Source organism: Carcharodon carcharias, chromosome 21 (assembly GCF_017639515.1).
Source record: "Carcharodon carcharias isolate sCarCar2 chromosome 21, sCarCar2.pri, whole genome shotgun sequence".
Lineage (NCBI taxonomy): Eukaryota > Metazoa > Chordata > Chondrichthyes > Lamniformes > Lamnidae > Carcharodon > Carcharodon carcharias.
Window position 1 is genome coordinate 8421846 of NC_054487.1, and position 27650 is coordinate 8449495.

A 27650-nucleotide genomic window follows, 5' to 3' on the forward strand; every position below is an offset into this window, starting at 1 on the left:
ATAGCTGACTAATACTACTAATTCTATATGCTATATAATCATAATGCCAGTGTGCTTTGTAACTGCCATATTCAGCATGTTTTTTTGGTTACAAAACATCAGACTATGCTGGAAATGTCTGTGAATATATCAGGGATATATCATATTGCAGGGCTTATTCAGGGAATATGTAACCAAACCAATCAATCCACATAATAAGTTTCTAACACCACCATACTGGCCCTGAGAGACTACTCTGTGTGTGGCCTTGCTCTAATAGCCTCTACAAAACAGATGTGCTGGAAGAAGATAACGTTACCTCATTCATTAAATTTCCGACTAAATTACAACACTGTCAAAGGTTTGGAAGGTTAACCAAATTGGATAACTACAACACAGTGACCAGTTTTTATTTTATTATTTGAATCATAAATTTCAACAACAAAGTAACAACTGCTATTCAAAAATAATCAAATAATTAAGTGCTTCAATCCCAAGACGACTGAAATAAGGTATACTCATATCCTAAAACTCCACCTCTGTCACGGAAGACTTCATGAGCCATCCATAACAGGAAAGGCACAGTTAACCCACAGCAGATTTAGTTTGCTTAGGTTAATTCTGCAGGTACAGTACAGACATAATCTTTTGATTGAGTGTGCAGGCCACACAGAAAGGCCTTCACGTATACTTCTATAAGAAAAATTTAAGCAATCTACATCATAAATAAGGGTCACAGTTACGTTCAGGACGACAGTAAGGGTTAAGGTCATAGGTGATTCTGGACAAATCCAGAAATTGAAATCCATATTTGTACCATGATGAGCAATTAGGCTTGGATATTAACAAGGGTGAGCAATGTAGGCAGGGCGAATTTCAGACAAGAAATTTGGAAATTAGAGTTTCCCTACCAGTTGGAGTTTTAAGCCTTTTACGGGTTCCCAGCCCGGAAGTCAGCTTGATTGACAGGCTGGGCTTCTAGTTGAAGGGGTGGGCTCCAGAGCAGGCTACAGGATCAGGTAGATCCGACCCACAACCCAGGGTGAGACACCCCGAGGGGAGAGGATGTGATCCCTGAGGAGAGTGAGTCAATTCTGATAGGCGGGAGGCAATCTCCACTCTGGGTATCTTTGAAAGGGGAGTGGGGGGGAGCAGCACTCTTGCTCCAGATGGCCCACAAGCACTTAAAAGTTCTGCATGAAGTTCTCCTCACCTCCCTTCAACTGCCAGATTTCCCAAAGATTGCAAAACCCAAAAGGTTACAGTTAACTATGTAAAACAAATTAAATCGGAGACTGACAGCCTCATTAAAATAGTTATATTCCCTGGACTCGAGTGGCTCCCTCCCCATGTTCCACATCCATTAAACCCAGAAGTGAAGGTTGAGGTAAGTTGGAGGTCAGGCTTAAGATTTTAAACATTTAAGCCGACCCCAAGCCACCCATTATTGGGTGTTAAAATCCATTTTACTATTCTGGTGAATCAACACTGAATCCATGCCTTCTTGTCCTATGCACATAATTAATATTACAGATGAACTTTTCCATACTATTTATGTGGCAGCTGCCTCTGTGAACAATGAATACGCATTTTGGAACCTGCCCCCATTCTCCTTCCTCTGAAAATTAGGGGTGGGGGCATTGTCTTTGTGAAAATTCAGGCCTTTAAGTCTATTAGTAATAGGCCCAACTCAGCGCTAAAATAGAAATAGCCTTCTTGCACCAGCAACAGATTCAAGCTAGGACCAATAGTGTCAAACATTGCTGATATCTTTAATGCAAACTTTTTAGTTAACATGAAAAAGTGTGCGAGAGAAGCAGAAAGAACTTCTGTGATGTTAAGTACCAAACTCAAATTCCTAAATTATGAACTGCCTTTTATAATTCCTCCACTTCTCAACAGAAACGGAGTCTGTAATCTTGATCACACTATTCCAAGTCTAGTGGGCAAAGGCATCATCAGATATATTACTAAGAAATACCGAAAGAAGCTAAAGCAGACATCAAACCACAGCAGTAGAAGCAGAATCTTGGTATTGCAGAAGCAGTAGCTAAGTGACATTCTCCTACCCAAACCTAACACTTACTGCCGATTCTGATAGAGAGAGAATGAAATTTTTGCAAGGTTCTGGGGGGATGGCGATGCCTTGAAACCATATCAGAGGAAAAGTCAATGACATTAAGGAAGTGATAATAAGGGAAAACAAAGCAAAATATATCACCTGACTTGGCAGGCAAATCAAGCGAAACATGCCATATTCCTGTTCATCATTCTCAACAACAAAAAAGGAAATAAATAGTGAATATATCCCACAACGTGTAACTAAAGGACAGTCAGTGTTGGGAGACAAAAAAAAAATAAAAGTCCTGACAAAAAGGCACCAATAAACATTCTGAGGCAGAAATCTAATTTTGGGATTGACACAACTGTTATAAATTATCTGATTGTCATTCTTGTGATTTACATGGCAATCTTAAGCTTTCAATTTGATTACTCCATTCTAATTGCTCCCCTGTATCTATTAAATTGCTCAATTAGTACTTGGTTTGAGGAGAACTGCAATATCAAAAAAGGATTTATATTTCCTTAAAATATCATTACACTGCTTAAATTACTTTAATATTTTCACTTAATGTAGTTGGTAGTCTAGATTAGAATAAGAGGTGACACTATCAATAAGTGAACTCTGTCCCGGATGATGTCGTGTAGGTGGTAGCCTTGGCTCAGTGATAGCATTCTCATCTTTCACTCAGAAGGTTGTGGGCCCAAGCTGCAATCCAAAGATTTAAGCATATACACTAGACTGACATTAATGCACAGTACTGAAGGAGTGTTGTCAGAAGTGCTGTATTTTGGGTACAACTGCAAATCGAAGCTTCGTCTGACCCATGACACTATTCAAAGGGCAGCAGTGTTCATCCTGTTGTCCTGGTCAAGATATTTCAGTCGCTTACATTGCAAAAGCAGATTGGGTTTTAATTTATCTCAATGCTGTTTGTAAGGGTCTTGGCCAGAATTTTACTGCCCTGTTGCAGCAGGGATGGGGCCATAAAATGAAGCGGGACATTCTAAACTCCATTGACTTCGGTGGGAATGTAAAATCCCGCTGGTGTAAAATTCCACCCCTTGTGTGCAAATTGGCTGAGCAAACTTGCTTCTGAGATGACACTTGAACAAATACGACATGGCAAACAAAACCCCTAGCAATATGTTGCTCCAATTCATTTCCAAGTGAGCCAAAAAAGTCACGTTATTTTAAAAGCTTCAAAAACAGCATTTCTGCAACGGTTAAACGTAGTGACCATATTTATAATCTAATTACCATAAATAAACACAAGAACATATAAAAAATTGCATTCGCCCATTGAATTTTATTTCTTCCGTATTCTAATTTATTGCTGAAAAAGAGAGATTTGTCTAAGCTTTTCGTCTTGCACTCAGGACACTCGCAAGAATGCCAATATAAGGGGGAAAACACCAATTTATACTCTGCCCAGTCTACCTCAGATTATCCTGTAAGGGCAAAGTATCTCAAAAAATTTGAGCAGCAGGTGAAGCTAGGTGTTTCACATTCCTACAATGCAGTAGCAACGCAAACAGGATGCTGCCATCAGGTCAGCACACAAATAAGTAATGTGGTATATGAATTTCAGTGCCAATGTGATGCTAGGTATGCAGGTCGTATAACCCAAAGACTGGCGGACCGTACCAAACAGCATGCCGCAGCTGCTGTTTACAAAAGGCAGGGCACAGACTGTACCCAACCAGCCCGTGCTTGCAAAGCTCAAAACGCAGTGTCCAACATTAGGTATGATTCCGCGACTGGACAACATTTGCTAAGTAATCCACAATGTGCTAAGAATTATGCTAACAACCAATTTAAGATTGCCAGTCGGGCTCGCAGTGTGGCACATTTACATGCAATGGAAGCTACATATATTAATACACAGGGGTCCTATTCTTTGGACACAGAAAGACATGTACATACATTGTGCCAGTTTCAGCTAAACAAAATAACTGACAGCTATTCGCTGACTCATTCCTTAGGGAAATGCCTTGACCAATCAGGGTCAAGCTGCCTGGTTTAAATTTTGAACAATGCTTGGCAGTTAACAGTCAGTCACCATCAGTGGTGCATCTTCCATGGCAACAGCACTTGTCAGCCAATAAGTGCTCTCTTCACCTTTAGTATAAATTGCTGTTTTCTCCCTTATATTGGTATTCTTGCAAGTGTCCTGATGAGTGCAAAATACTGAAGTTCTGTACTGTCAAACAACTATTCTAATTTATGTTAAACAATATTAATTGTTTTTCCTCTACTGCCATATCGAAGGCATTCTTCCCGATTGTGGTTTGAAACTTATTTATCAGTAATTTCCATTTATGTTCTATGGTCTTACTTTCCTGGATTCTTTAAAATAAATAGCCTTTGTTTACCTCCAATTCTTTCTGCCTGTCTTCTATCTTTCGTTTATATACTTTCTCTGCTGTTCTCTTGGTTGTCTATTGTAGATTGTGGCACACAAAGTTACCTTTGAATCCTCGAAAAATCCTTCCAAATTTGGGGGTCAACTGACACTGCGTATAAAATGTGAACTGCCAATCTTGGTCTAAGTGGCTGCCATTTTGAAATGTAAAAAAAAAATCGGTAGCCACAATCAAACATTTTAAAAACTGTCAAATTCATGGCATCTGGTACATATAATTAATCAAATTAATTAATTTGACATTAAGGCCTTTTGGTCATCTTTGAGCAATCTTGTTCTTCTGTTGCAACACTACACATTTTCATTCCATAAACTGGTTAAACCCACTAGCAGTTGCTCTGAAATCTTTGCTGGACCTAGGGCTTGATATTGCCCATTTAAGTGAACATATACACGCTGCATTTCTGGTGATGATGTAACCACTGACAATTTTCAAGGGCCCATTCCGGTACATGCTTTAAAGATCAGCCAGTTCCCAGTTCTCATGGCGCATTTATTGTTGAGCATCTTCTTCAGGCCAGATTGCTCCTTCTTCTATTAATCTCACAAGTTTTTCACCAACATCGAATTCCCTCAATACAGCTGTTATTTGCTGAGTCTTTTAGGGAGGAAATCTGCCATACTTACCTGGTCTGGCCTGCATGTGACTCCAGGCCCACAGCAATGTGGTTGACTCTTAAATGCCCTCCAAACAATGGCAATTAGGGACAGGCAATAAACTCTGGCCTAGCCAGCAACGCCCACATCCCATGAACGAATAAAAATGTTAGCAAATGTTACAACTTATAGCTTGAAACCAGCTTTGTAGTTCATTCTTTTTGTCAGAGAACCCATTCTGTTGGTCGCTCAGCATGTGCAGTCTGTGTGGGTGAGTCTTAAATTCCTGCACAGCATTTTCGTAACACCGTCCATATCGCCTGCTTGACCCCATTCGCCAACTTACAAGTTCAGTAAAACATGCATCACTGACGTGAAAAATTGAGGCCAACTCCCAATGCAAGTATAGGGCTGCATTTTATGTGCCTCCACCATTTGTGTTTTTGGTGGGGGGAGGGCACATAAAATAGAGCTGGTGCCCACCCCACCACCATCCCACCCACCCCCAAGTTTACCTCCAGAATCGAAATTGGCAGCCTGCCCGCCTAAGTTAAAAAATAATTTCTTCAAAAAGTGGGAAGGAAGGTGGGAGTTCTATTTTCAGGGGCTGCCCTCTGCAGATTGGAGTGCAGCCCCCCTATGGTAGAACCCCCCTGCCCCACTTTCTTCCTACCCGCCTGTAGCCTTAAACCCACCAACCCCATCCCTCTCCCTAGCCTGCTCAAAACCCCGGACTGTTTCTGGGGATCCATTGGGCTTTCTTCTTCTTACTTGTTGCAGTTTGGCAGCACCCACTAACACGCTCTTGGCGCTGCCAGGACTAATGGAGCTGCTGGGCAATCAGATTGGCTGGCAGCTCCCAAGGGTGGGGCATCCTTGGAAGTCCTACTCGGCCCTTGTTTAGCCCACCCGCAGTGCTTCATGGCTGTGAGGCAAGCCGACGAGGAGACAACTTTGTTTGCGGGGGCGAGGGGGGCATGTGTGAGCAGCTCACACTCCATAATATTCAGTCCAGAGCAATTCCTTGCAGAAAAAAAGGTTGACTTATATGCTCAGTATAGGCCGAAGCATGAATTTTGGTGCCCAAAAAATGGGGACATCTTATAGACCGGGTCAATTTATAAGCCGCGATCTATGGTATTTGCTTGCAACTGTTTATCACACTTTTTGTTTCTGTACATCTCTCCTTCTGCCTCTTCTGGTATGTCTCTCATACACATCCTCTCTGCATGTCTCCCAGTCTGTATGGTGTACATCCCGTCAGTTACAGCTAGTTAATTATTCTACATTTACATTCCAATTTCAGATGAATTATTCCCTCATACAGCATTATAATCACATAGAATGAGAAGGCCAATGCAAATATGCAAGAACCCAGTGGAAACTTCAAAAATTCTGCTAAAAATAAAACATTAGGGTTAGGGTTAGTGCATCTATGAAGCACTTTTAATATAATAAAGATTAAACATATAGTTGTTTTTAAAAAAAAGGTATGTTTATCACACCCTTTGTCAGAATAATACTGTAATGTTTTTGCAGCATTTCCACATCACCTCAAATGTGTTTTAACAGTTTCTTTCCGAGTCAGTATATTTTGCACTTTAGCTGGCAGACTAAAAACAAATCGCAGGATTTTCCATGAATATTTCCCCGCATATTGGGATAAATAGTGATCTGCCAGGGCAGCTTTTGACACCAGTTCAACACACAATTTACTGAAAATTGCTGTACTATTGTTCAGACAACAAATGGCACACACTGAGATTTGCTTTAAAATCACTGCCATTTCAGAATCATTTAGCCCATGCCCAATAATAACATTGATGTGTTTAAAATTAGCCTTCTAATATATGTTCTGGGGAAATAATAATCATTCTTGTCAACACCTTTGAAAACAGTTCCTGCTTGTGAATACAAAATGTAGTCACAGCTACAGTTAACAAAACATTGAAGGACATACAAAGCACTAGTAGACTCATCCAGTATAAAAACAGTTCTCATTTTTCTTAAATAAAGTACTATGCTAACAATCAAGGCATACCACTAGTAAAAATGCATCAAAACAACCACTAACCTACTGAATTACTGACCACTTGTGTGGAAAAAATTTTTTTTTGGAGGGTATAAGAACCAACAAACACTGTTAAAATCAGATCTAATTGTTTAGGAATGCAATACTTTGGCACTTTGTCTCCTCCTTTTGACAAAAAACTCCTCCATAATTTCACTCTTAGCTCATACGGCAATATTCCGTTAATCCTTTAAAGTAAGAGGCTTGGCAAAATATTTATCAATTATATAGATGATGGAAATCAGACTTGATTTGCAGAATCTAAAAATGCTGTTCAATTCACACAGCATTAAGAGGTAATTATTTCACATTTCTTAGAACAACGTCTTTGTGGATGTTGCCATCTGAAAAGTTGATGATAACTGATTTCAGCGCAAGCTTAAAATTAGTCTTTGCATATAACCACTCCTTACAGTAAAATCTCCCACTATCACTCACTCACATGGAGAACTACCTTTCGGTCATATTGGAGTTCCACCAGCAGGTGGAGAATTGCATCGCAGTGTGAGGCATTGCCTCCAGAACAGGAAGAGTAAAGGTAAAAAATTGGAGGAGGAAAGAAAAGTCAAATTGATTGAGAATTCCTGAAAAATCCCCTTGGAAAAGTCCCAAAATGCCTAAAAGTACGTTTGATGTCATACAATTCTTAGAATATACTTAAAATTATACTTAAATATAAAGTAATCCATTACTGAAAGGGTTCTAAGTACCACAAACAAGCATCTGCTTCCCCACCATGCAATCTGCAGATACTTGTCTTTTAAACCCACATTTCTCTGGCAACCAAAACACTCGAAACTGCTATGACTGACAGTTTTATTCAGTGTTTGTTGGCTCGATAAGGTGCCAAGGTAAATGTTGGCATTTGAATGACTGCTATTGATTTGTTCTTTATTATAATCGGCTCTTAGTGGTAAAAAGTACGGATAGTTATTTTAATAAAGGCTGCACGAGCAAAGTTTGAGTAGCTGTCCAGAAAGAATGGAACTGCGGTCAATGCACCCAGCACCAATATGATGTCTAGACAAGACAGAGTGGACATTGTCGTATTTTAGGAATCTTTATTACTTGTCTTCTGACGGAACTGCTTATCTGAATACAGTATAATTGCCAACAAACTAAACAGCTTCAAAATTAAGAATTCTAATCAGTTTTTTAAGCTTCCCTCTTAATCTTAGTTTCTAACCCTTTTGAGAGGAACCTCCAGCTTGGATAACTGAATAAGTGATCTACAAGATTAATAGCTCACTGTAAATGTGATCTCAAAAATCTTTAGCTCCACCAACTCATCACTACTTCTCCCACTTGAATGTGGATGGTAGGGGGGAGCAGGAGGTGGTAGTGGAGGGTGAAATTTTACTTACCTGACCCATAGGGAACAGGGTCATCAGAAAATCATGGGGAACCTACCATTTGAGATTCCCCTATATGCTGTACAGCATGTCCATGATGGAGACCAGCCTGATTGACAGGCTAGGCCTCCAGACTGGCGTGGAGCCAAATCGATTGATGAAAGTCTCAGCAGTAGGCTGTGATGGGGAGGAGGGTAAGGCTTGGTCACATCAATCTGACGGGGCTCAGGCGGGGAGAAGAGGGAAAGTGGAGGGTGGCGTCAGAAGCCTTGTGGTGAGGGGGAAATCACAAGCCTGTGGTTTGGGGTGGGGTGGGTGAGGTACAAGGCCTCAAGGTGGTATTATAGATCTCGGGGAGGCAGACAACTGAATCCAGAATCTACCAAGTCCTCACCTCACTGAAGTTGCCAGGTTTCCAGACATTCAGGAATGCAGCAGGCAGCAGTTAAAGTCAAAAGCTTGAATGATAATAAGAGCCTCAATATCATATTTCAAGTTTCAACCTGCTTTCTTGAAGCAAGTTGGTCAACTGCCCAACTTCCAGCCTCAGTTAAAACCCAAATTGAGCGGTTTGATGGCAGGTTTTGGACCAAGAAACAATTTTCTTAGACTACAATCTATTTTTTGGGTTAAAATATGGGATACATGCTGGCATACATTTACGAGTGCCAGCTGCTTTGTGGTACTCTTCCCTAGTTATCATTCTTCGATATTGGCAGCCTAATCAACTGTAGGACCATCATAATATAAAGGGTTATGTTCATGCCAGCACAGTTCGTGTTGACACTAATTTGAAAAATAATCTGATGCATTAATATCAAATTCAATGCAATCACCATCAGTCTTGTACGAATTTGATTACCAGTAGAAGTGATATATAATTTCCTGATAACTCAGCTGACAAATGTACTCCCTAGTTTAAAATTGAGCCATATAGACCTGTAGACCAGGAAGGTTTCTGATTCAAACATTTAGAAATAATGAGTGATCATCAAAATTAAGCATAATTTGTTAGTCTAGAGTATTTGAAATTAATAATACTATGATTCGGTAAGCAAAGAAAATACATACAATTAACTATAGTGATGCATAAGTAAGACATAATATTTTTTAAAAGCACAAAATTTTTGAAACATATAGAGGTTACTCACTAGCCCAGAAAAGGGGAAAAAGTTACCATCACTGTCGTGAGCTTTGCCTGAAGTCTTTAGCCGCAAATATCTGATTCAACAGGAGTTAATTCAGACTTAATATTATCCTGATAACTATTCTCTGGTCTTGGAATTACTACAGTATGTTGAGACTGAGTCAACATTATCATATATATAAAAAAATATATTAACCTTGACTGGTCAATGACTGTAATTTTAAATGTGCACACTGATTCGGCTTCTTAAGCTGCTAGGCTAAGTAAAAAGTTCAATAATGATAGGCCTTTTACAACTGCAGTCCAGCTTTGTGCATAGCTTCCTTAATATGATGTTTGTCACTCAAGTGACCTGTCAACAGGGATTTTTGATAATCAGCTGCCCAATTATAGATACATTTGAGATATTGCAGTCAGAGGTGGGTTTGGCCATCTGAAACTTCCCACATTTGAGAAGTTTGTTCAAGGGAATAAAATCCAAATCTGGATGGAATCATCCTACCCCTTTAAAAAGATGAAGTAACTTGAGTGAAATGTCCATTTGTCTGGGCAAACTGACTGCATTGCTAACAATTATAAAAAGCAGCCCAGCTTAGCTGCCTCAACTGAGGATGTCCCCACATGCTCAAAGTGCAACATATTGTGAAAATGCAGACTAAAAAGGAACAAAGAGGCAAACCAGAATTTGATGAGTGTCTTTTGTTACCTTATGTTCCAAAATACTTAACAGTTAATGAATTGTAGTCACAGTTATACAACTAATTTGTGTACAAGATCCCACAAACAATAATTACATAATTGAACATTTAATTTGCTTTTGACAGTGTTGATTGAGGAATAAAGATTGATCAAAACAATGGGAAAATTCCCCTCTGCTTCCCTGAAATGTAGGTAACCTGGCACCTTTTATGTCCGCCTCAAATTGATGGAGGACCTGGTCAATGTTTCATTCAAAAGACAGTAGCTCCAACTACACAGCACTCTCTTAGTACTACACTGAAGTGTCGGCATAGATTACATACTCAAGTAGTGTCGAAATTGACAATTCATCATAACTGATGATTAAACTCTGCTTATGGCCATCTGGGTTGAAGCATCCAAAATGAACCTCACTCATTCAGCAGTAACAGCCACTTATTCCAATCCTTGATGGTCTGCCTTGCAGAAAGTACTAGAGCACTAGAAAGGTCAGACAGAATTTAATGCCCTCCCCATTGTGGGTTTAGTGGTGGGAGACATTTAATCAGGTGGGAGACTAAATCATACTGCCCTACATGTGCAATGCAAGAGTGTCATCAAATGGAATGGTTGAAAATCATCAAAAGTTGCTTTCCTAATCCAGTAGTAATCTTCTCTCCAGCCAATATACAGCCAATTTTGAGGCCAATACGTAATCGTAAACGAAGCACTACTGGCATCAGGAGAAATCAGTCTTGCTCTATTTTATTGGCCCTGCTTGAAAAATGGAAGTTTTAAAAAGATTATATTATTGAAAGATGCTGATTTGGCAGGCCCCTTGAAAATTTCTCACGGAACACTAGGGTAGTAATACAACAGACTTGCAAACAAAAAATAACCTGTACAAACCAAGTGTGTGGGATTGTGCTGTGTGGAGGATGCAAGTAATTTTTAAAAAAAATTTATCATGGCATTTGGGGATCACAATAAACGCCAGCATTTACTGACCATTTCCAATTGCCATTTGGAAGGTCGTGGTGACTTTTTGAATTTCCAAAGATGGCATGGTGCAGGCAAGAGCAAGGACGCGTGGCAGAGTGTGTGTGCCCATGGGAGAGGGGGCGGGGGAGGGAAAGGCAAGAGGTAGGGCAAGCAGGCGAGAGGGAGGGTGAACAGGCAAGCGCAGGGCAAGGGCGCGAGAGGGAAGGCAAGGGCAGAGCAAGGGCGTGAGAGGGAGGGCAAGCGCAGGGCAAGGGCGCAAGAAGGAAAGGGAGAGTGGGGGAGGGAAAAGAGACAGCAGGGGAGGGAGAGCATGGAGCATGGGTGTGAGACAGGTCGAGAGAGAGCCAAGGGGGACGGGGTGAGAGAGAGAGCGTAGAGGGAGGGGGTAAGAAAGAGAGAGTGCTGAGTTTGCGAGAGAGAGGGCAGAGTTTTGCGAGAGCAAGGGCAGAGTTTTGCGAGAGCGAGGGCAGAGTTTTGTGAGAGCGTCAGCGGAGTTTGCGAGAGCGTCAGCGGAGTGTGCGAGAGCGTGAGTGGAGTTTGCGAGAGCGTGAGTGGAGTTTGCGAGAGCGTGAGCGGAGGGAGCAAGAGAGTGAGTGGAGGGAGCAAGAGAGTGAGCGGAGGGAGCAAGAGAGTGAGCAAGAGAGTGAGCAAGAGAGTGAGCGGAGGGAGCAAGAGAGCGAGCGAGAGAGTGAACGGAGGGAGCAAGAGAGTGAGCGGAGGGAGCAAGAGAGTGAGCGGAGGGAGCAAGAGAGTGAGCGGAGGGAGCAAGAGAGTGAGCGGAGGGAGCAAGAGAGTGAGCGGAGGGAGCAAGAGAGTGAGCGAAGGAAGCAAGAGAGTGAGCTGAGGGAGCGGGAGAGTGAGCTGAGGGAGCGGGAGGGTGAGCTGAGGGAGCGAGAGAATGAGCGAAGGGAGCAAGAGAGTGAGCGGAGGGAGCAAGAGAGTGAGCTGAGGGAGCAAGAGAGTGAGCTGAGGGAGCAAGAGAGTGAGCTGAGGGAGCAAGAGAGTAAGCGAAGGAAGCAAGAGAGTGAGCTGAGGGAGCGGGAGAGTGAGCTGAGGGAGCGAGAGAGTGAGCGAAGGGAGTGAGAGAGTGAACGGTGGGAGAGAGAAAGGGAGAGGTGGGAGAGATAGTGGGTGTGGAAGGGTGGTATTGTCAGGGAGAAAAAGATATAAAGCAGATGAGACAGAAACGGGACAGGTGCATTTATAGTGGCAGGAATAAGCAAAAAGAACCCATTAAGAATGAAGTGTAGGGCAGAATAGATACCATTGTAGGGTTTGCAATATCAGCAGCATCTGCTAGGCAGGAATTTGCCAAGATAGAACCATTTATATATACATACAGATACACATCCTCCTTCAGCCGACACAAGGTTATTGCCAGTCACTTAGAACATTATTTAGGAAATAAAGGGAAATTGCTGCGTGCATTCCATGGCACTTTGCACACTGATGACAAACTGGTTCCCTCATAGGACACCAAATAGGTCAGCCACCAGACTATTTACTATTATGATAAAAACAAAAAACTGCGGATAATGGAAATCCAAAACAAAAACAGAATTTCCTGGAAAAACTCAGCAGGTCTGGCAGCATCGGCGGAGAAGAAAAGAGTTGAGGTTTCGAGTCCTCATGACTCTTCTGATGAGAGAGCGAGCGAGCGCGTGCGTGGGTGAGAGGGGGAGCGAGCGCGTGCGTGGGTGAGAGGGGGAGCGAGCGCGTGCGTGGGTGAGAGGGGGAGCGAGCGCGTGCGTGGGTGAGAGGAGGAGCGAGCGCGTGCGTGGGTGAGAGGGGGAGCGAGCGCGTGCGTGGGTGAGAGGGGGAGCGAGCGCGTGCGTGGGTGAGGGGGGAGCGAGCGCGTGCGTGGGTGAGAGGGGGAGCGAGCGCGTGCGTGGGTGAGAGGGGGAGCGAGCGCGTGCGTGGGTGAGAGGGGGAGCGAGCGCGTGCGTGGGTGAGGGGGGGAGCGAGCGCGTGCGTGGGTGAGAGGGGGAGCGAGCGCGTGCGTGGGTGAGAGGGGGAGCGAGCGCGTGCGTGGGTGAGAGGGGGAGCGAGCGCGTGCGTGGGTGAGAGGGGGAGCGAGCGCGTGCGTGGGTGAGAGGGGGAGCGAGCGCGTGCGTGGGTGAGAGGGGGAGCGAGCGCGTGCGTGGGTGAGAGGAGGAGCGAGCGCGTGCGTGGGTGAGAGGGGGAGCGAGCGCGTGCGTGGGTGAGGGGGAGCGAGTGTGTGCGTGGGTGAGAGGGGGAGCGAGCGCGTGCGTGGGTGAGAGGGGGAGCGAGCGCATGCATGGGTGAGAGGGGGAGCGAGCGAGCGGGAGTGAGAGCGAGCACAAGCGAGTGGGAGTGCGAGCGTGCGTGGGTGAGAGAGCGAGCGAGTGGGAGTGAGAGCGAGCACGAGCGAGTGAGAGGGTGAGCGAGCGTGTGTGTGGGTGAGAGAACGAGCGAGTGCGTGCATGATGAGAGAGCGAGTGAGCGCGTGCCTGGGAGAGAGAACGAGCGAGTGCGTGCGTGGTGAGAGAGCGAGCGAGCACGTGCCTGGGAAAGAGAACGAGCGAGTGGGAGTGAGACCGAGCACGAGCGAGTGGGAGTGAGGGCGAGCAATTGCGTGGGAATGAGAGAGAGAGTGCCTGCCTGGGAGTGAGTGTTGTTATTCACAATAGGTGCTTGTCATGGAAAAATGAGTCCAGAGCTAGTCTTTTATCTCAAGCTGATTTATTCTCAATACAGCTTTTCAGTGCAGCAGACTTTCTCAGTCTCTTCCACACTGGAGTGTCACAGCTGTAACCATTTATTCTATTTTGATAGGTGAACCAATACCCATCACCTGTTTCACTATGCAGTTGTCTTAATAATGTAATTGCTATACAATGTAATTGCCAGTCAACAAGAAGATGGTTATTGGACCGTAACAACGTAATTACTGATACATTGACGTGTGTGAGAGTGAGAGCATGTGCATGTGTGAGAGTCAGAGAGTAAGTGAGAAGTCTGGCTTACTCCTAGTCTTAGGTTTCTCACTCACTGTCACCACCACACACCAACACATATGTGCACACAGCCACTCTCAGTGGATGAGGGAGAGTGACCGAGTGCTCTGATACAGGAAGTGAGCCGGATATACACACAATGATCCTTTCACACTCTGGTCATTTGAATTAATTACTCTTTTTTTAACGTAGCAATTTCTGACATTGCTTTACTATTGCTCAGGACTTGTTTCTTTTCTTAATACCTCAACTTTTTTTTTCAAAATTCAGTTTATTGTTGTGCCAAACCTTATCTTTCAGAAATTTACTCATTGGCCCCTTGAGTGAGAAGAAAGTGCAAATGTGGTCCCCTGAGCAAAAAAGTAGGACAAGCCTGACTTAGAGCATGGAAAACTCCAAAATAATCAGTTTAATATTGCTAGAAAGTAATATGACCAATACTGTCACAAGTCTTTTCCAGCATAAAATTAAGTGCTTCTGAAAGTGTTGGAAGCCAAGTCTGGTTAACCATATTGTTTGAATTTTTCTGGAAGAGTTTGTTCAATTACTTGGACTGATAGCTTTGTAGTATAAGAGTCTGATACAGGGTTAGTGTGAAACTGAGTATAATACCTCCCACACAGTGATGTAAGAAAGCACATGCTCCAGACTTTGGGTCAGTGCAGTGCTGGCCAGAGACATGTTAAGACCTAGATATGGAGATAGCTCCATGCCTGTACCCTTTACTGTATATACGTATTTAGTTACAAGGAGGTAATAAAGACTTGCTGTTAACATATGAGCTAGGAGCAGAAGGCCACTCAGCCATTCAAGCCTACTCCACCATTCAATAAGAACATAGCTTATCTGATTGTAACCCAACTCCACATTTCCACCTACCCCAATAACCTTTTACCCCCTTGCTTATCAAGAATCTATCTAGCTCTGCCTTAAAAATATTCGAAGACTCTGCTTCTTCCACCTTTTGAGGACGAGAGTTCCAAAGACTCATGGCCCTCAGAGAAAAAAATTCTCATCAATCTTAAATGGGCAGCCCCTTATTTTTAAACAGTGGCTCCTGGTTCTAGATTCTGCCACAAAAGGAAACATCCTTTCCACATCCACCATGTCAAGACAACTCAGGATCTTCTATGTTAATCTTACTCTTCTAAACTCCAGGGGATAGAAGCCTATGCTGTACAACTGTTTCTCATAAGACAACCCTCCCATTCCAGTTTTTGGTCTAGTATTCCAGGTATTAGTCTAGTACAGTCAAGTTGAGGCTCCTAACATATTGAAGACGACGAAAACTTCCTTAACAGACATGTTCTGTAATCAACACCAGTACGACATGGTTTCAACCTGGGGATCAAAAGCTCTCAACCTCACAAGAATGCTGAAAACTAAGAAAAAGAAAACTGTCAACAGATTCTGAACTGCAAGAAGCTCCCAACTAAAGCTAGACGTTGAGAAAATTCATCAGAAAAAGCTCCAGAGAGAAGAGCCTGGAAGTTAAAGGCAGAAGTTTTAGTGGAACAGGACAGTCCATTGAGTATGCTTTGGAAGTCCAGCTTCAGAATGCAGAGTTGACAGAACCTGTAAGGGTGAGATAAATCTTCTTAAATTTCAGACTGCAGCCAGTCCTAAGAAGTCCCTTTTACCTATTCAGTCAAAAGCGCCATTTGAATGAAATCCGACACTAATCCTGATCCCTGACTTCGAGCCTCAACAAGTGGCCTCCAAGTTGAAAAGAAAAAAAAAATGAACAATTAACTTACACAACGCTCAGGAACCTCATGACAGTCTGAATCCCTAAACAACAAGTCTATGGTTAACTTAAACACCCTTGTTACTCGTAATGGTAAATTGTTGAACGAAAGGTTGGCAGATCATGCAGCCATTGTTAAAAAACTTTCAGTCAGAAGTGCGCCGCTGTCATTTTGCAGAGTCCGTCAAAACCGGCAGGCACGGGAACTCCCCTTTCTCTTTGAAGTGAATGGCGATGCCACCTTGGGAGCTGTACCCACACTTCTAAAAATCTTCAACATGAATCACAATTACATTTCCAACTCCACAGGGACTGAAACCAGTCAAAAAATTGGAGTCTCTGGAGGAAAAGATTTTTAAGATACAGCATAACTTCAGGTTTAAATTTAAAAAATCAGAAGAGGAAGAAGTAAACACATTTCTTTATTCAATAGAGCCAATTGCAAGCAACATTATGCACGTTAAAATATTAATGAGTCATTTGCCAAATTTCAGGTGGTTTTAAAATCCTTTGATGTTTATTTCAACCTGAGATCCAACAAAATATTGGAACGAGCTAAATTCAATAAGAAAGTCCAACTGCCTGGGGAGCCTATTGATTCCTTTATAAATGATTTCTTTGGATGGCAGAGGATTGTGATCATGGAGATTGAATGTCTGAGGTCATCTGAGACAGAATTGTGGAGGGTGTTGCAGATAATTCACTCTCCAACCTCATGCAAGCTCAAGATGATGTTACTTTAGACAAGGCAATCCAGGTGGTTAGACTGGTTGAGCTATGAGCTACACAGGACAATCCTAAGGGAAGAGAATACAACATGGGGCAGAAGCCAACCCTCTGTCCAGATTATCAGGTCTCAAAGACATAGGAACAATCCAAATCAGAGAAAACAATTCCTGAACCGCCAAGCAGAGCAACCTTGCCAGTGCTGCAATGAGAAGTGCCCTCACAGGAGAGATCAGTGAACGGCGAGCACAGCCTAATGCTACCATTGCAACAGGCAGGGACACTTCGGCAAACTGTGCAAGTCAAAACCCCAGCACCGTACAAATAGCTCAAAGGTAATCCTCAAGGTCGAGCCTAAAAACTCAGAAGAATCATAGCCATGCATCTTGGGTGAACTCAAAGATTGTGGTTCTTCATTTCGGAATGCTGATATTCTGGTAAATGGTTATCCAACAAATTCAAAATTAGATTCAGGTACCAGTGTGACAGTCCTGTCAGACATGGAACCATGGTTTCAAGACCTCTGGCTCTGAACAACGAACACTCCACTGTTGCAAATAAATTATATCAGTTGTAAATACAGAATATCTGCAATAATTTAAGAAAGTATATCTCCCCAATTTTGGTTGGCCCTTAAGACAATAATTCCATATATTAACTAAACTATAAGTACATGAAAGCTTAATATAGTTGCATTTCTCAAGGGATTATTATCCTCACCCCATTCCTGAAGCTCTTTGTTGTTGGACTACCTTTCAGCATGTAATATGTAGTTAATGTGACTATACAAAACAAAAATGCAAATTATATGGCAGTCACAAGAAAATCAGTGGTTCAAAAACTATTTTAAATTTCTTAACAGGTTTTAGTTACAAGAGGACACAAATTTAACAATGTGAACCCGTTTGAGCCTTCCTTAGAATAAAATACTTTTAGTTGTTGGTATGGGAAAGAAGAAGGAAATTTGAAGTGCAAATTACCTCTCTGAAATAAGCTAAACTAAAGGCCGATCCACTCTGCACTTGTTATTGTACATGGCAGAAGTGGAATATGTACTGTATTCTGTTAGTATTCTTCAGAAATTTAAACAATGCTAAATAATTGAAATTAGTGGTGAGCTAATCACTGGTCACAGATTTAATTGCTGCTCTGGTGAGCTCCTGGTCTTAACTGTGTCGCTGCTGAGAGAAACCAAAGAGATTAATTCTCATATGCATCCTGGTAGTTAGCCAGTAACATAATTGGCAGGAATTCATGAAAACCTTTCCCTCAAAGAATACTGGAGGGATAAATGGGGTAACACACTTTCATAAGAATATCCATAAATCTCTTATTTTGCACTAAGCCGTACAGGGTAGCAGTAGAAACAAGAGAGTTAGGCTCAATATCTCTGGGCTCAGGAAGGTGAAATGCCACATTCCTGACTCTTATCCAATCACTCTTGATGGAAAGTATCAGAGTTTAGATGTTAATACAAGAACATAACACAGACAAGGTTAGTTTGCCTGTTGAAGCTGATACTTCTCATTCCAACGCTCTCATGATAGCATACATATTGAATATTTAAAATATTTTTGTCTCCTCTACTCCACGTGGCAGATGGTTCCAATCATTTAGCATTTAAATTTATTTTCACTAAATAAAATTCACTAAATTTATGCTCCTTTACTACTTTCCTTATCTTTACCACTTTACATGCCTTAATAAGGTCCTCATTACCTGCATTCATTTCAGACTGTAGATTCACTGTTTCTTTTATGTATCCTCACAGCACTTCATTTATTTAGAATCAGTCTTGTGATCCTTAGCGCATCGTCTATCTGGCACAATAATTTCAGTATGGTGACTAGAATCGAAGGTACTACAAATGTCATTTGATTCATGTATTGAAGATAGAACCTGGTTCTGCTGCGATGCACAAAAACCTACTCATAATAGCTGTTGTCCAGGCTCATAAACAAATAGTCACTTGGGTGAGAGCTGTTGGCACGTGTGGAACTGTGGCTAGTGCATGTCACCACTTTCAGTTGGAGGGGAAAAGAATGGAGGGAAAGGATGAGAAGTATATGTCCTCATTATAAAAATACGAACATACGAATTAGGGTAGGCCTTTTGGCTCCTCAAGCCTGCTTTTCCATTCAATAAGGTCATGGCTGATCTGATTATGGCCTCAACTCCACATTCCGCCTGCCCCCAATAACCTTGGACTCCCTTGTTAGTCAACAATCTATCTGCCTCTGTCTTAAAAATATTTATTGACCCTGCCTCCTGTGCTCTCTGGGGAAGAGAGTTCCAAAGGTTCACAACTCTCGGAAAAAAATTCTCTTATCTCTATCTTAAATGGGAGACCCTTATTTTTAAACTGTGCCCACTAATTCTAGTCTCTCCTACAAGGCGAAAATATCCTTTCAGCATCCAACCTATCTAGTCCCCTCAGGATCTTATATGTTTCAATAAATCATCTCTCAATATTCTAAACTCCAATGGATACAGGCCTAATCTCTCCTTGTAAGATGATCCCCCCAACCCAGATATCAGTCGAGTGAACCTTCTCTGAACTGCTTCCAAAGCATTTTTATCCTTTCTTAAATAAGGAGACCAAAACTGTACACTGTACTTTAAGTGTGGTCTCACCAACACCTTGTAAAACTGTAGCAAAACATCCCTGTTTTTATCTTCCATTTCCCTTGCAATAAACGACAACATTCCATTTGCCTTCCTGATCACTTGCTGTACCTGCATACTAACTTTCCATGATTCATGTACCAAGGTACCCAGGTCCCTCTGTACCTCAGAGTTCTACAATCTCTCTCTATTTAACTAATATGTCCCTACCAAAGTGGACAAGTCCACATTTTCCCACCTTATACTCTATCTGCCAAATCTTTGCTCACTTACTTAACCTAGCTACGTCCCTTTTCAGACTCCTCATGCCTTCTTTGCAACTTATTTTCCAAGTCATCAGCAAATTTAGCAACCATATATTTGGTCCCTTTATCCAAGTCACTGATATAAATTGAAATTAGGCAAGGCCCCAGCACTGATCCCTGTGGCATTCCACTCATCGCATCTTCCCAACACAAAAAGACCCACTTATCCCTACTCTTTGCTTCCTGTTAGATAAGAAATTCTCTATCCATGTGAATATGTATCTCCCTACACCTTGAGCTCTTGTTTTGCGTAGTAACCTTTGATGTGACACCGTGTCAAATGCCTTCTGGAAATCTAAGTATAGCACATCCACAGGTTCCCCTTTATCTACACTGCTTGTTACTTCTTCAAATAACTCCAATAAATCTGTCAAACATAATTTTCTTTGCACAAAACTATGTTGACTCTGCTTGACAGAATTGAGATTTTCTAAGTGCCCTGCTATAACCACCTTAATAACAGATTGCAGCAATTTCCTTATGACAGATGTTAAAGCTAACTGGCCTGTGTTGGTTTCCAGTTTTCTGTTTTCTTCCTTTCTTGAATAGAGGAGTCACATTTGCTATTTTCCAATCTGACAGGACTTTTCCAGAATCTAGGGAATTTTAGAAAATTGAAACCAATGCATCTACTATCTCAGCAGGCACTTCTTTTAAGATCCTAAAATGAAGTCCATCAGGACCTGGGAACTTATCGGCTTTTAGTTCCAATAATTTTCTTAGTACCCTTTCTGGTGATTGTAACTGTTTTAAATTCCAGCCTTCCTTTCACATTCTGATTCACAATTATTTCTAGGATGTTATTTGCATCTTCTACAGTGAAGACAAATGCAAAAATATGTTCAATTCACAGAATCACAGAGTACAGAAGAGGCCCTTCAGCCCATCCAGTCTGCACCGACATGTGAGAAACACCTGACCTACCCACCTAATCCCATTTACCAGTACTTGGCCCATTGCCTTGAATGTTATGACGTGCCAAGTGCTCATCCAGGTACTTTTTAAAGGATGTGAGGCACCTTCCCAGGCAGTGCATTCCAAATCGTCACCACCCTCTGGGTAAAAAAGGTTTTCCTCACATGCCCCCTAAACCTCCTGCCCCTCACCTTGAACTTATGTCCCCTTGTGACTGACCCTTCAACTAAGGGGAACAGCTGCTCCCTATCCACCCTGTCCGTGCCCCTCATAATCTTGTACACCTCGATCAGGTCGCCCCTCAGTCTTCTATGCTCCAACGAAAACAATCCAAGTCTATCCAACCTTTCTTCATAATTTAAATGTTTCATCCCAGGCAACATCCTGGTGAATCTCCTCTGCACCCCCTCGAGTGCAATCACATCCTTCCTATAATGTGGTGACCAGAATTGCACACAGTACTCCAGCTGTGGCCTCACCAAGGTTCTATACAACTCCAACATGACCTCCCTACTTTTGTAATCGATGCCTTGACTGATAAAGGCAAGTGTCCCATATGCCATTTTCACCACCCCACTAACATGCCCCTCCGCCTTCAGAGATCTCTGGACACATATGCCAAGGTCCCTTTGTTCCTCAGAACTTCCTATTCATTCGCCATTTCTTTATTTTCCATTATTCATCCTCCATTCTTACTCATGAGGGCAAGCGCTCAATTTACTTGCTCTTCTCCTTTTTAAATACCTGCAGAAACTCTTACTATCTGTTTTTATATTTCCAGCTAGCTTTCTCTCATTCTCTAATTTTTCCTTCCCGATTAATCTTTTAGTCATTCTTTGCTGTCCTTTATATTCAGTTCAATCTTCTCACCTGCTACTCATTTTTGTGGAATTATATGCTTTTTCTTTCAATTTGATACTAACTTTAGCTTCTTGATTTAGTCACAGATGGTGCATCCTTCCCTTAGAATCTCTCTTTCTCACTGGAATGTATCTTTTCTGAGTATTCTGAAATATCTCCTTAAATGAAAGAGTAAATAAAATGTTTGCCACTGCATCTCTACATACCTATCTCTTAACCCAATTTCCTAGTTCACTTCAGCCAGCACTGGCTTCATGCCCTCATAATTGGCCTGATTTAAGTTTAAAACACTGGTCTTAAATCTATTCCTCTCTCCTTCAAACTGAATGTGGAATTCAATCATATTATGATCACTGCTACCTAGGGGTGCCCTCACTGTGAGGTCATTAATTAATCCTGTCTCGCAGCACATTACCAGATCTATAGCCTGCTCTCTGGTTGATACTAAAATGTGCTGCTTTAAGAAACTGACCCGAATGATGAGGTCATCATCCAGGCTATCTTTGGCAATCTTTATCCAATCTACATGTAGATTAAATTAAATTAGATTAAAATCACCCATGATTATCATTGCACATTTCTCACAAGGCCCTATTATTTCTCCCTCTATACCCCAACCTAGTGTGGTTACTCTTGGGGGCCTAAAAACCACTCCTGCAAGTGACTTCTTACCTTTACAATTTCTCAGCTCTACCCAAACTGATTCTACATCCTGATCTCCAGAACTAAAGTCATCTTTCTCTTTTGTACCAATGTCATCCTTAATTACCAGAGCTACCCCCACCTTTTCCTAGCTTCCCATCCTTCCAAAATGTCATGTACCCTTGAATATTCAGGTTCCAGTCTTAGCCATTACAGCGACATGGCTGCAGGATGACAATCAGGTCATACACATTTATTCTATTTGTGAGGTCAATTCATTTTTTTTTAAACAAATGCTACATGCACTCAGATATAGAATCTTTGGTTCTGTCTTTTTACTTTTTCTGTAACTTCTAGCCTTAATTGCTGGTGCAAAGTTTGTTCACTTTGTCCATTCCTGTAATGCTCTGATCATCATTTCCCTTATTCCAATCTTGCTCTTTTATCTTGTCTTCTCTATTTAATTTATCACATCTTCCCAAACTTGATCCCTCTCCCCACTATTTAGTTTAAAGCCCTCTCTACCGCCCTAGTTACACGACTCACTAGAACTCTCCTCCCAGCACGGTTCAAGTGAAGGTTGTCTCAATGGTAGAGCTCCCACTTTTCACAGTACTGGTGCCAGTGCCCCATGAATCAAAACCAATTTCTCCCACACCAATCTTTAAGTCACGCATTTAATTTTAATCTGAGTTGTCATATGCTAATTTGCTCGTGGCTCAGTCAGTAATTCAGAGATTATTACCTTTGAGGTCCTACTGTTTAATGTAGCCCCAAGCTGCTCATGCTCCCTCAGCACAGCTTCTTTCCTAGTTCTACCTATGTCATTGTGGACCATGACTTACTGGATGCTCCCCCTCACACTGCAAGTTCTTCTCCAGCCAAAGCAGCTGACCCGAACCCTGGCATCAAGCAAGCAACACAGCCATTTAGACACCTGCTCTCAGCTGCAGTGAACTCGTCTATCGCCCGACTATAGTGTTCTCAACTACCACTGCATTCCTATTAACTCCCTCAGATTGAATGGCTTCCTGTACCATGTTGATGTGGTCAGTTTACTCATACACCCTGCAGCCACCACTTTCATCCATACAGGCTGCTAGGACCTCAAAGCTGTTGGACAATTGCAAAGGTTGAGGTTCCTCCACTTCTAGGTCCCCATACCTGCCACACTTGCAGTCACACCCTCCTGGCCCTGACCACTAACCAAATCAGAAAACCCTATCCTAAAACGTATGACTACCTCCTGGTACAAAGTTTCCAGGTAACTTTCGCCCACCCTGATACATCGCAGCATCTGAAGCTGAGCCTCCAGCTCAATGACTATGAGCAGAAACTCCTCAAGTCGTAGACATGTTCTGCAGACATGTTTGCCCTGGATCACCATAGTCTCCAGGAACTCCCACATTCTGTCATCTCTATTGTGTTAATTAATTTATTTTTAATTAGTTCATTATAAATAAACACTGGTCCTCCCAATAACCTTTATTGCTGCTAGTAAACTTTACCACAGCTAATAAAACCTTACAATTACTAATTAATTACACAAGTTTTGAAGATAAACAGTCAAAATATTCACCAACCAATCACTTATCTGTCATTTTTCCTGTCATGACACACTTTGATTTCTCTTAGAATGTGGACGCTCTGCTCTGGAGCCATAGACTGGACGGGATTGGATGGCTCTTCTAGGTGCTGCTGACTGCCTTTGGGTTCTTTTTTCCCTGCTGTTCCAGGTGGTAGTTACTTTCCCCCGCCCTTCTTGGTGGTGGCGTTTCCCCCCCCACCCCCCAGAAAATAGCAAAGCATTAACCACAAACATGAGTTTTAAATGTATACTTCACCATTGTTCTTACTGTAATCTAGTCTCTTAATGCCACAGTGAAAGCTTTTTGTCCCCCTGACTGTTCTTATCTATGTTCAACTTCATTCAAATGAAATTAAAAATGCTAACCTCTTCAATTTCTTTGGTTTTCTCAGCAATTGCTTTGGTGCGGAGATCTGTTTGGCTTAGGTCTATAAGGTCAACAGCACTCCGTGTATTCATCTCTAGGTCATCCAATTTATCTGGAAATAACATTTGAATAGCATCCTACAACCGAAAAAAGGGCAAAATTACCAAAAGAGATATGGCACATGATGCTTATTCGTTGCAACAAAATAATTTATTGGCACACCAATTTTGGCAAACAATTTCTGGCTCACAATCTTCTAACTATTGCAAATGGCAGAATTCAGAAAGAACAGGTGTCACCTACCAGTTTATCCAATAATTGACAGCTTTGAAGACAAATGGATATTTTTTATTCGTTCATGTGGGCATCTCTAGCGAGGCCAGCATTTATTGCCCATCCCTAACTGCCCTTGAGAAGGTGGTGGTGAGCTGCCTTCTTGAACCGCTGCAGTCCATAAGGTATACGTACACCCATAGTGCCATAATGGAGGAGGTTCCAGAATTTTGATCCAGCGACTGCGAAGGAATGGCACTATATTTCCACATCAGGATGGTGAGTGGCTTGGAGGGAAACCTCCAGGTGGTGGTGATTCCATGTATTTGCTGCCCTTGGTCTTTCCAGATGGTAGCGGTCATGGGTTTGGAAGGTACTGTCTAAGGAGGCTTGGTGAGTTCCTGCAGTGCATCCTGTAGATGGTACACACTGCTGCCACTGTGCGTCGGTGGTGGAGGGAGCAAACGTTTGTGGATAGGGTGCTAATCAGGCGAACTTTTTTGTCCTGGATGGTGTCAAACTTCTTGAGTGTTGTACCACCTTATATAGTGAGGTAACAGCACCCAAATACTTGTGTACTTGTTGAGCTTTTAGAAGGTACATAAAGGGCAGCACACAGCAGCATCCCATCAATTGTGAGGGACATTTGGAACCTGGTGAATTCAACCATGTCAAGAGTCAATTTTTAAGGGATGAGAATTTGTAAAGTAACGGGTTTTGGTAAAAAATTATGGTTTGCACAGTTTTGAAGCAAGAAATATGAGCAGAGACCAGAAAACAAAATCTACATGCAACAAAATGGTATAATTGTAAACATCCAAACAACAACTTGAATTTATCCAGTGCGTTTAACTTAGAAAAGTCTCCTTCACAGTGGAAAAAATAAAGCCAATTCCAATCTATGGTGCGATTAAGAAGTGATCAAAAGTGAGATTTAAGATTTTTAAAGGTAGGGAGAAACATCATCCTGAACCCTCTATCAGGAATGGTGAGGCAAAGGGAAGGAGGAAAGCATAAGGTTCAGAGGACCAAAGGATAGGGAAAAGATGTATGGTTGGAGGAGATTGAAAAGGTAGAGTGCACCAGGCCTTGGAGGGATTTGAACATGGGACAGGATTTTACGTCCCGTGGGTGGGCGGGCGGGCACCTGACCCAATTGGGCGTAAAATCACACAGCGTGTGCCCGCTGACAATGAAGAAGCCTATTAAGGCTCTTAAGCAAATAATATGTATTTTTCGCTGCCCGTTCAGCTGGCAGGCAGGCGAGTAGGCCAGGTGGCCTTTGCATTTTTTACGAAATCTCATCCACGGGCGGGATGAGGTTTCCAATGGTAAATAAAAAAATCATTAAAAAATTTTCAACTTAATTTTAAACATGTCCCTCTTCATGTGACTGAGTCACATATGGGGACTTATTTATACGAAATCTGTTATGACACAGCAGATGGTAAATGCTGAACTGTTCAAATCCCAGAGGGAAATTTGAAACAACTGTCAAAACTAATTTTAAATTTATATAAATTTCAAGATGTATGCCTTGAATTCAGTAGTAATAAGACCACTAAATCTTAGAGGTTTCTATAAAACTAGATTAACCATTTATTAATAAGAGAAATGACTTTAAATACATGTACAGATCTGCAAATTACTACTACGATAGCTTCTAAATCCCCTACTGAATCTAACTCCCAGTTACACTTTCATTAAATCAACAGTAAGACACATATATTTTAAAAGAGCCAGGCAAAGAAACATGAAACCTTGAGCAAAAGAACTTCAAAATGAGTTTTCTTAACGTCAGTCCTTTGAAGACAGCAGCTTGAGGCATAGATGCTGAAGGTTTTCACACTTGTAAGGTCTTAAAAATGCCTTCCCTTACACACAGCCCTTACTCCTTCTTTATACATATCTTCCTGTTTGAATGCAAATACACATTGTTTCACGATGTCTTTGGACTTTATCTCCCTGATAATAAAACCCTCTCATAGCATTAAGTTTTACCAGCAATCTTTGGGAAAAATAAACATACTGGGCAGAATTTTCCCATTGAGTGTTCCGACGTCACTGCGCGCCATTGCGATATTTCGTTGGGCAAGTGCGCAATGACGTCCGTTAATTAATGTCCCACCACTTAAGGCCATTGGCTCACAAATCCGACGCTGAATTTTTGGCACCCGTACAACCTTCGGGTCAGCGCACAGGCGCAACGGGCAGGCAGGTAGAACACATTTGTATAAACCTCATCCATGGGTGAGATAAGAGGACTCACTGGGGTCACGAGTGTGCACTGTCAAGTTTTTATTTTTTAAGTTATTGAAACTTGCCTGTGTGAACTACAGTACTTCAAAATGCATACTAGCTGCTTTATCTGGATTCCTAACCTGCAGATCAGCACAGTGCAGTGAGTAATCTTTTCTGGGCTTGCAGGTTTCAGGAAGCCTTCCCTTAGCCTGGGAATGGGAGCTGAACTCTCCACTGAAGGCACTTCCTCTGAGGAAGAAGGGAGGGCTAGAAGGGGGAGGAGGCCAGGAGTGTACATTCAGCCTCCAGGGGAGCCACCTTTGGGAGAATAGGCGCAGGCTCAAGGGGCGCAGGGCCAAGAGGTTGTCCAAGGCGGAAGGGGCCGCAGAAGACGCCACTATCCTGCTGCCAGGATATACAGGCGGCAAAGCAGCTACCTCAATATGTCTGAGGTGCAGTGTCAAAGGAGGCTCCGTCTCTCAAGGAAGGCAGTCAACTATATTTGTCAAATGATTGGGCCTGAGGTCTCCGCAAACTGTGTGGGTGGACACTCCATGCCAGTGGCTCTGTAGGTCACAGCTGCCCTCAACTTCTATGCCTCTGACTCCTTCTAGGGCTCGGGGGGTGAGCTTTGCGGTGTCTCCCAATCAGCTGTCCACACTTGTGTCAACCAGGTTACAGACGCTCTGTTCAGCCGTGCACTGACCTTTGTCCGCTACTGTTGGGACCAGGCAAGCCAGACAAAGTGAGCCAGAGGCTTCGCGGCCATTGCTGGCTCCCCCCCCCCAACACCGTGTCCAGGGTGCAATAGACTGTACACATGTGGCCAGCAAGGCGCCAGCAGGTGAGCCCGGTGCCTTCGTCAACAGGAAGGGCTTCCACTCCATGAATGTGCAGATAATGTGTGATTACAGGATGCTGGTTCTACAAGTCTGTGCAAGGTACCCAGGCAGCTCCCGTGATGCCTATATCCTCAGATATTCTCAGGTGCCGGGGCTGTTCACTGCTCCAGCCCGGCTGGATGGATGGCTGCTGGGTGACAAGGGCTATCCCCTCAGAAGGTGGCTCA

The 27650-nt window shown here is 42.6% G+C and overlaps 1 protein-coding gene across 3 annotated transcripts in view; it reads right to left on the bottom strand.

Annotated features, from left to right (window-relative positions):
• The window catches only part of pphln1 (periphilin 1), a 203169-nt gene that overhangs the window by 32176 nt on the left and 143343 nt on the right, over positions 1-27650 (bottom strand). For 2 of the 3 annotated variants that reach the window (XM_041216311.1, XM_041216310.1), the window contains one exon: positions 24067-24204. The exons of the other annotated variant lie outside the window; for it this stretch is intronic. In XM_041216311.1, coding sequence (XP_041072245.1) covers positions 24067-24204 — 138 coding nt within the window. The remainder of the gene's footprint in view (positions 1-24066; positions 24205-27650) is intronic. 3 annotated transcript variants of the gene reach the window in all.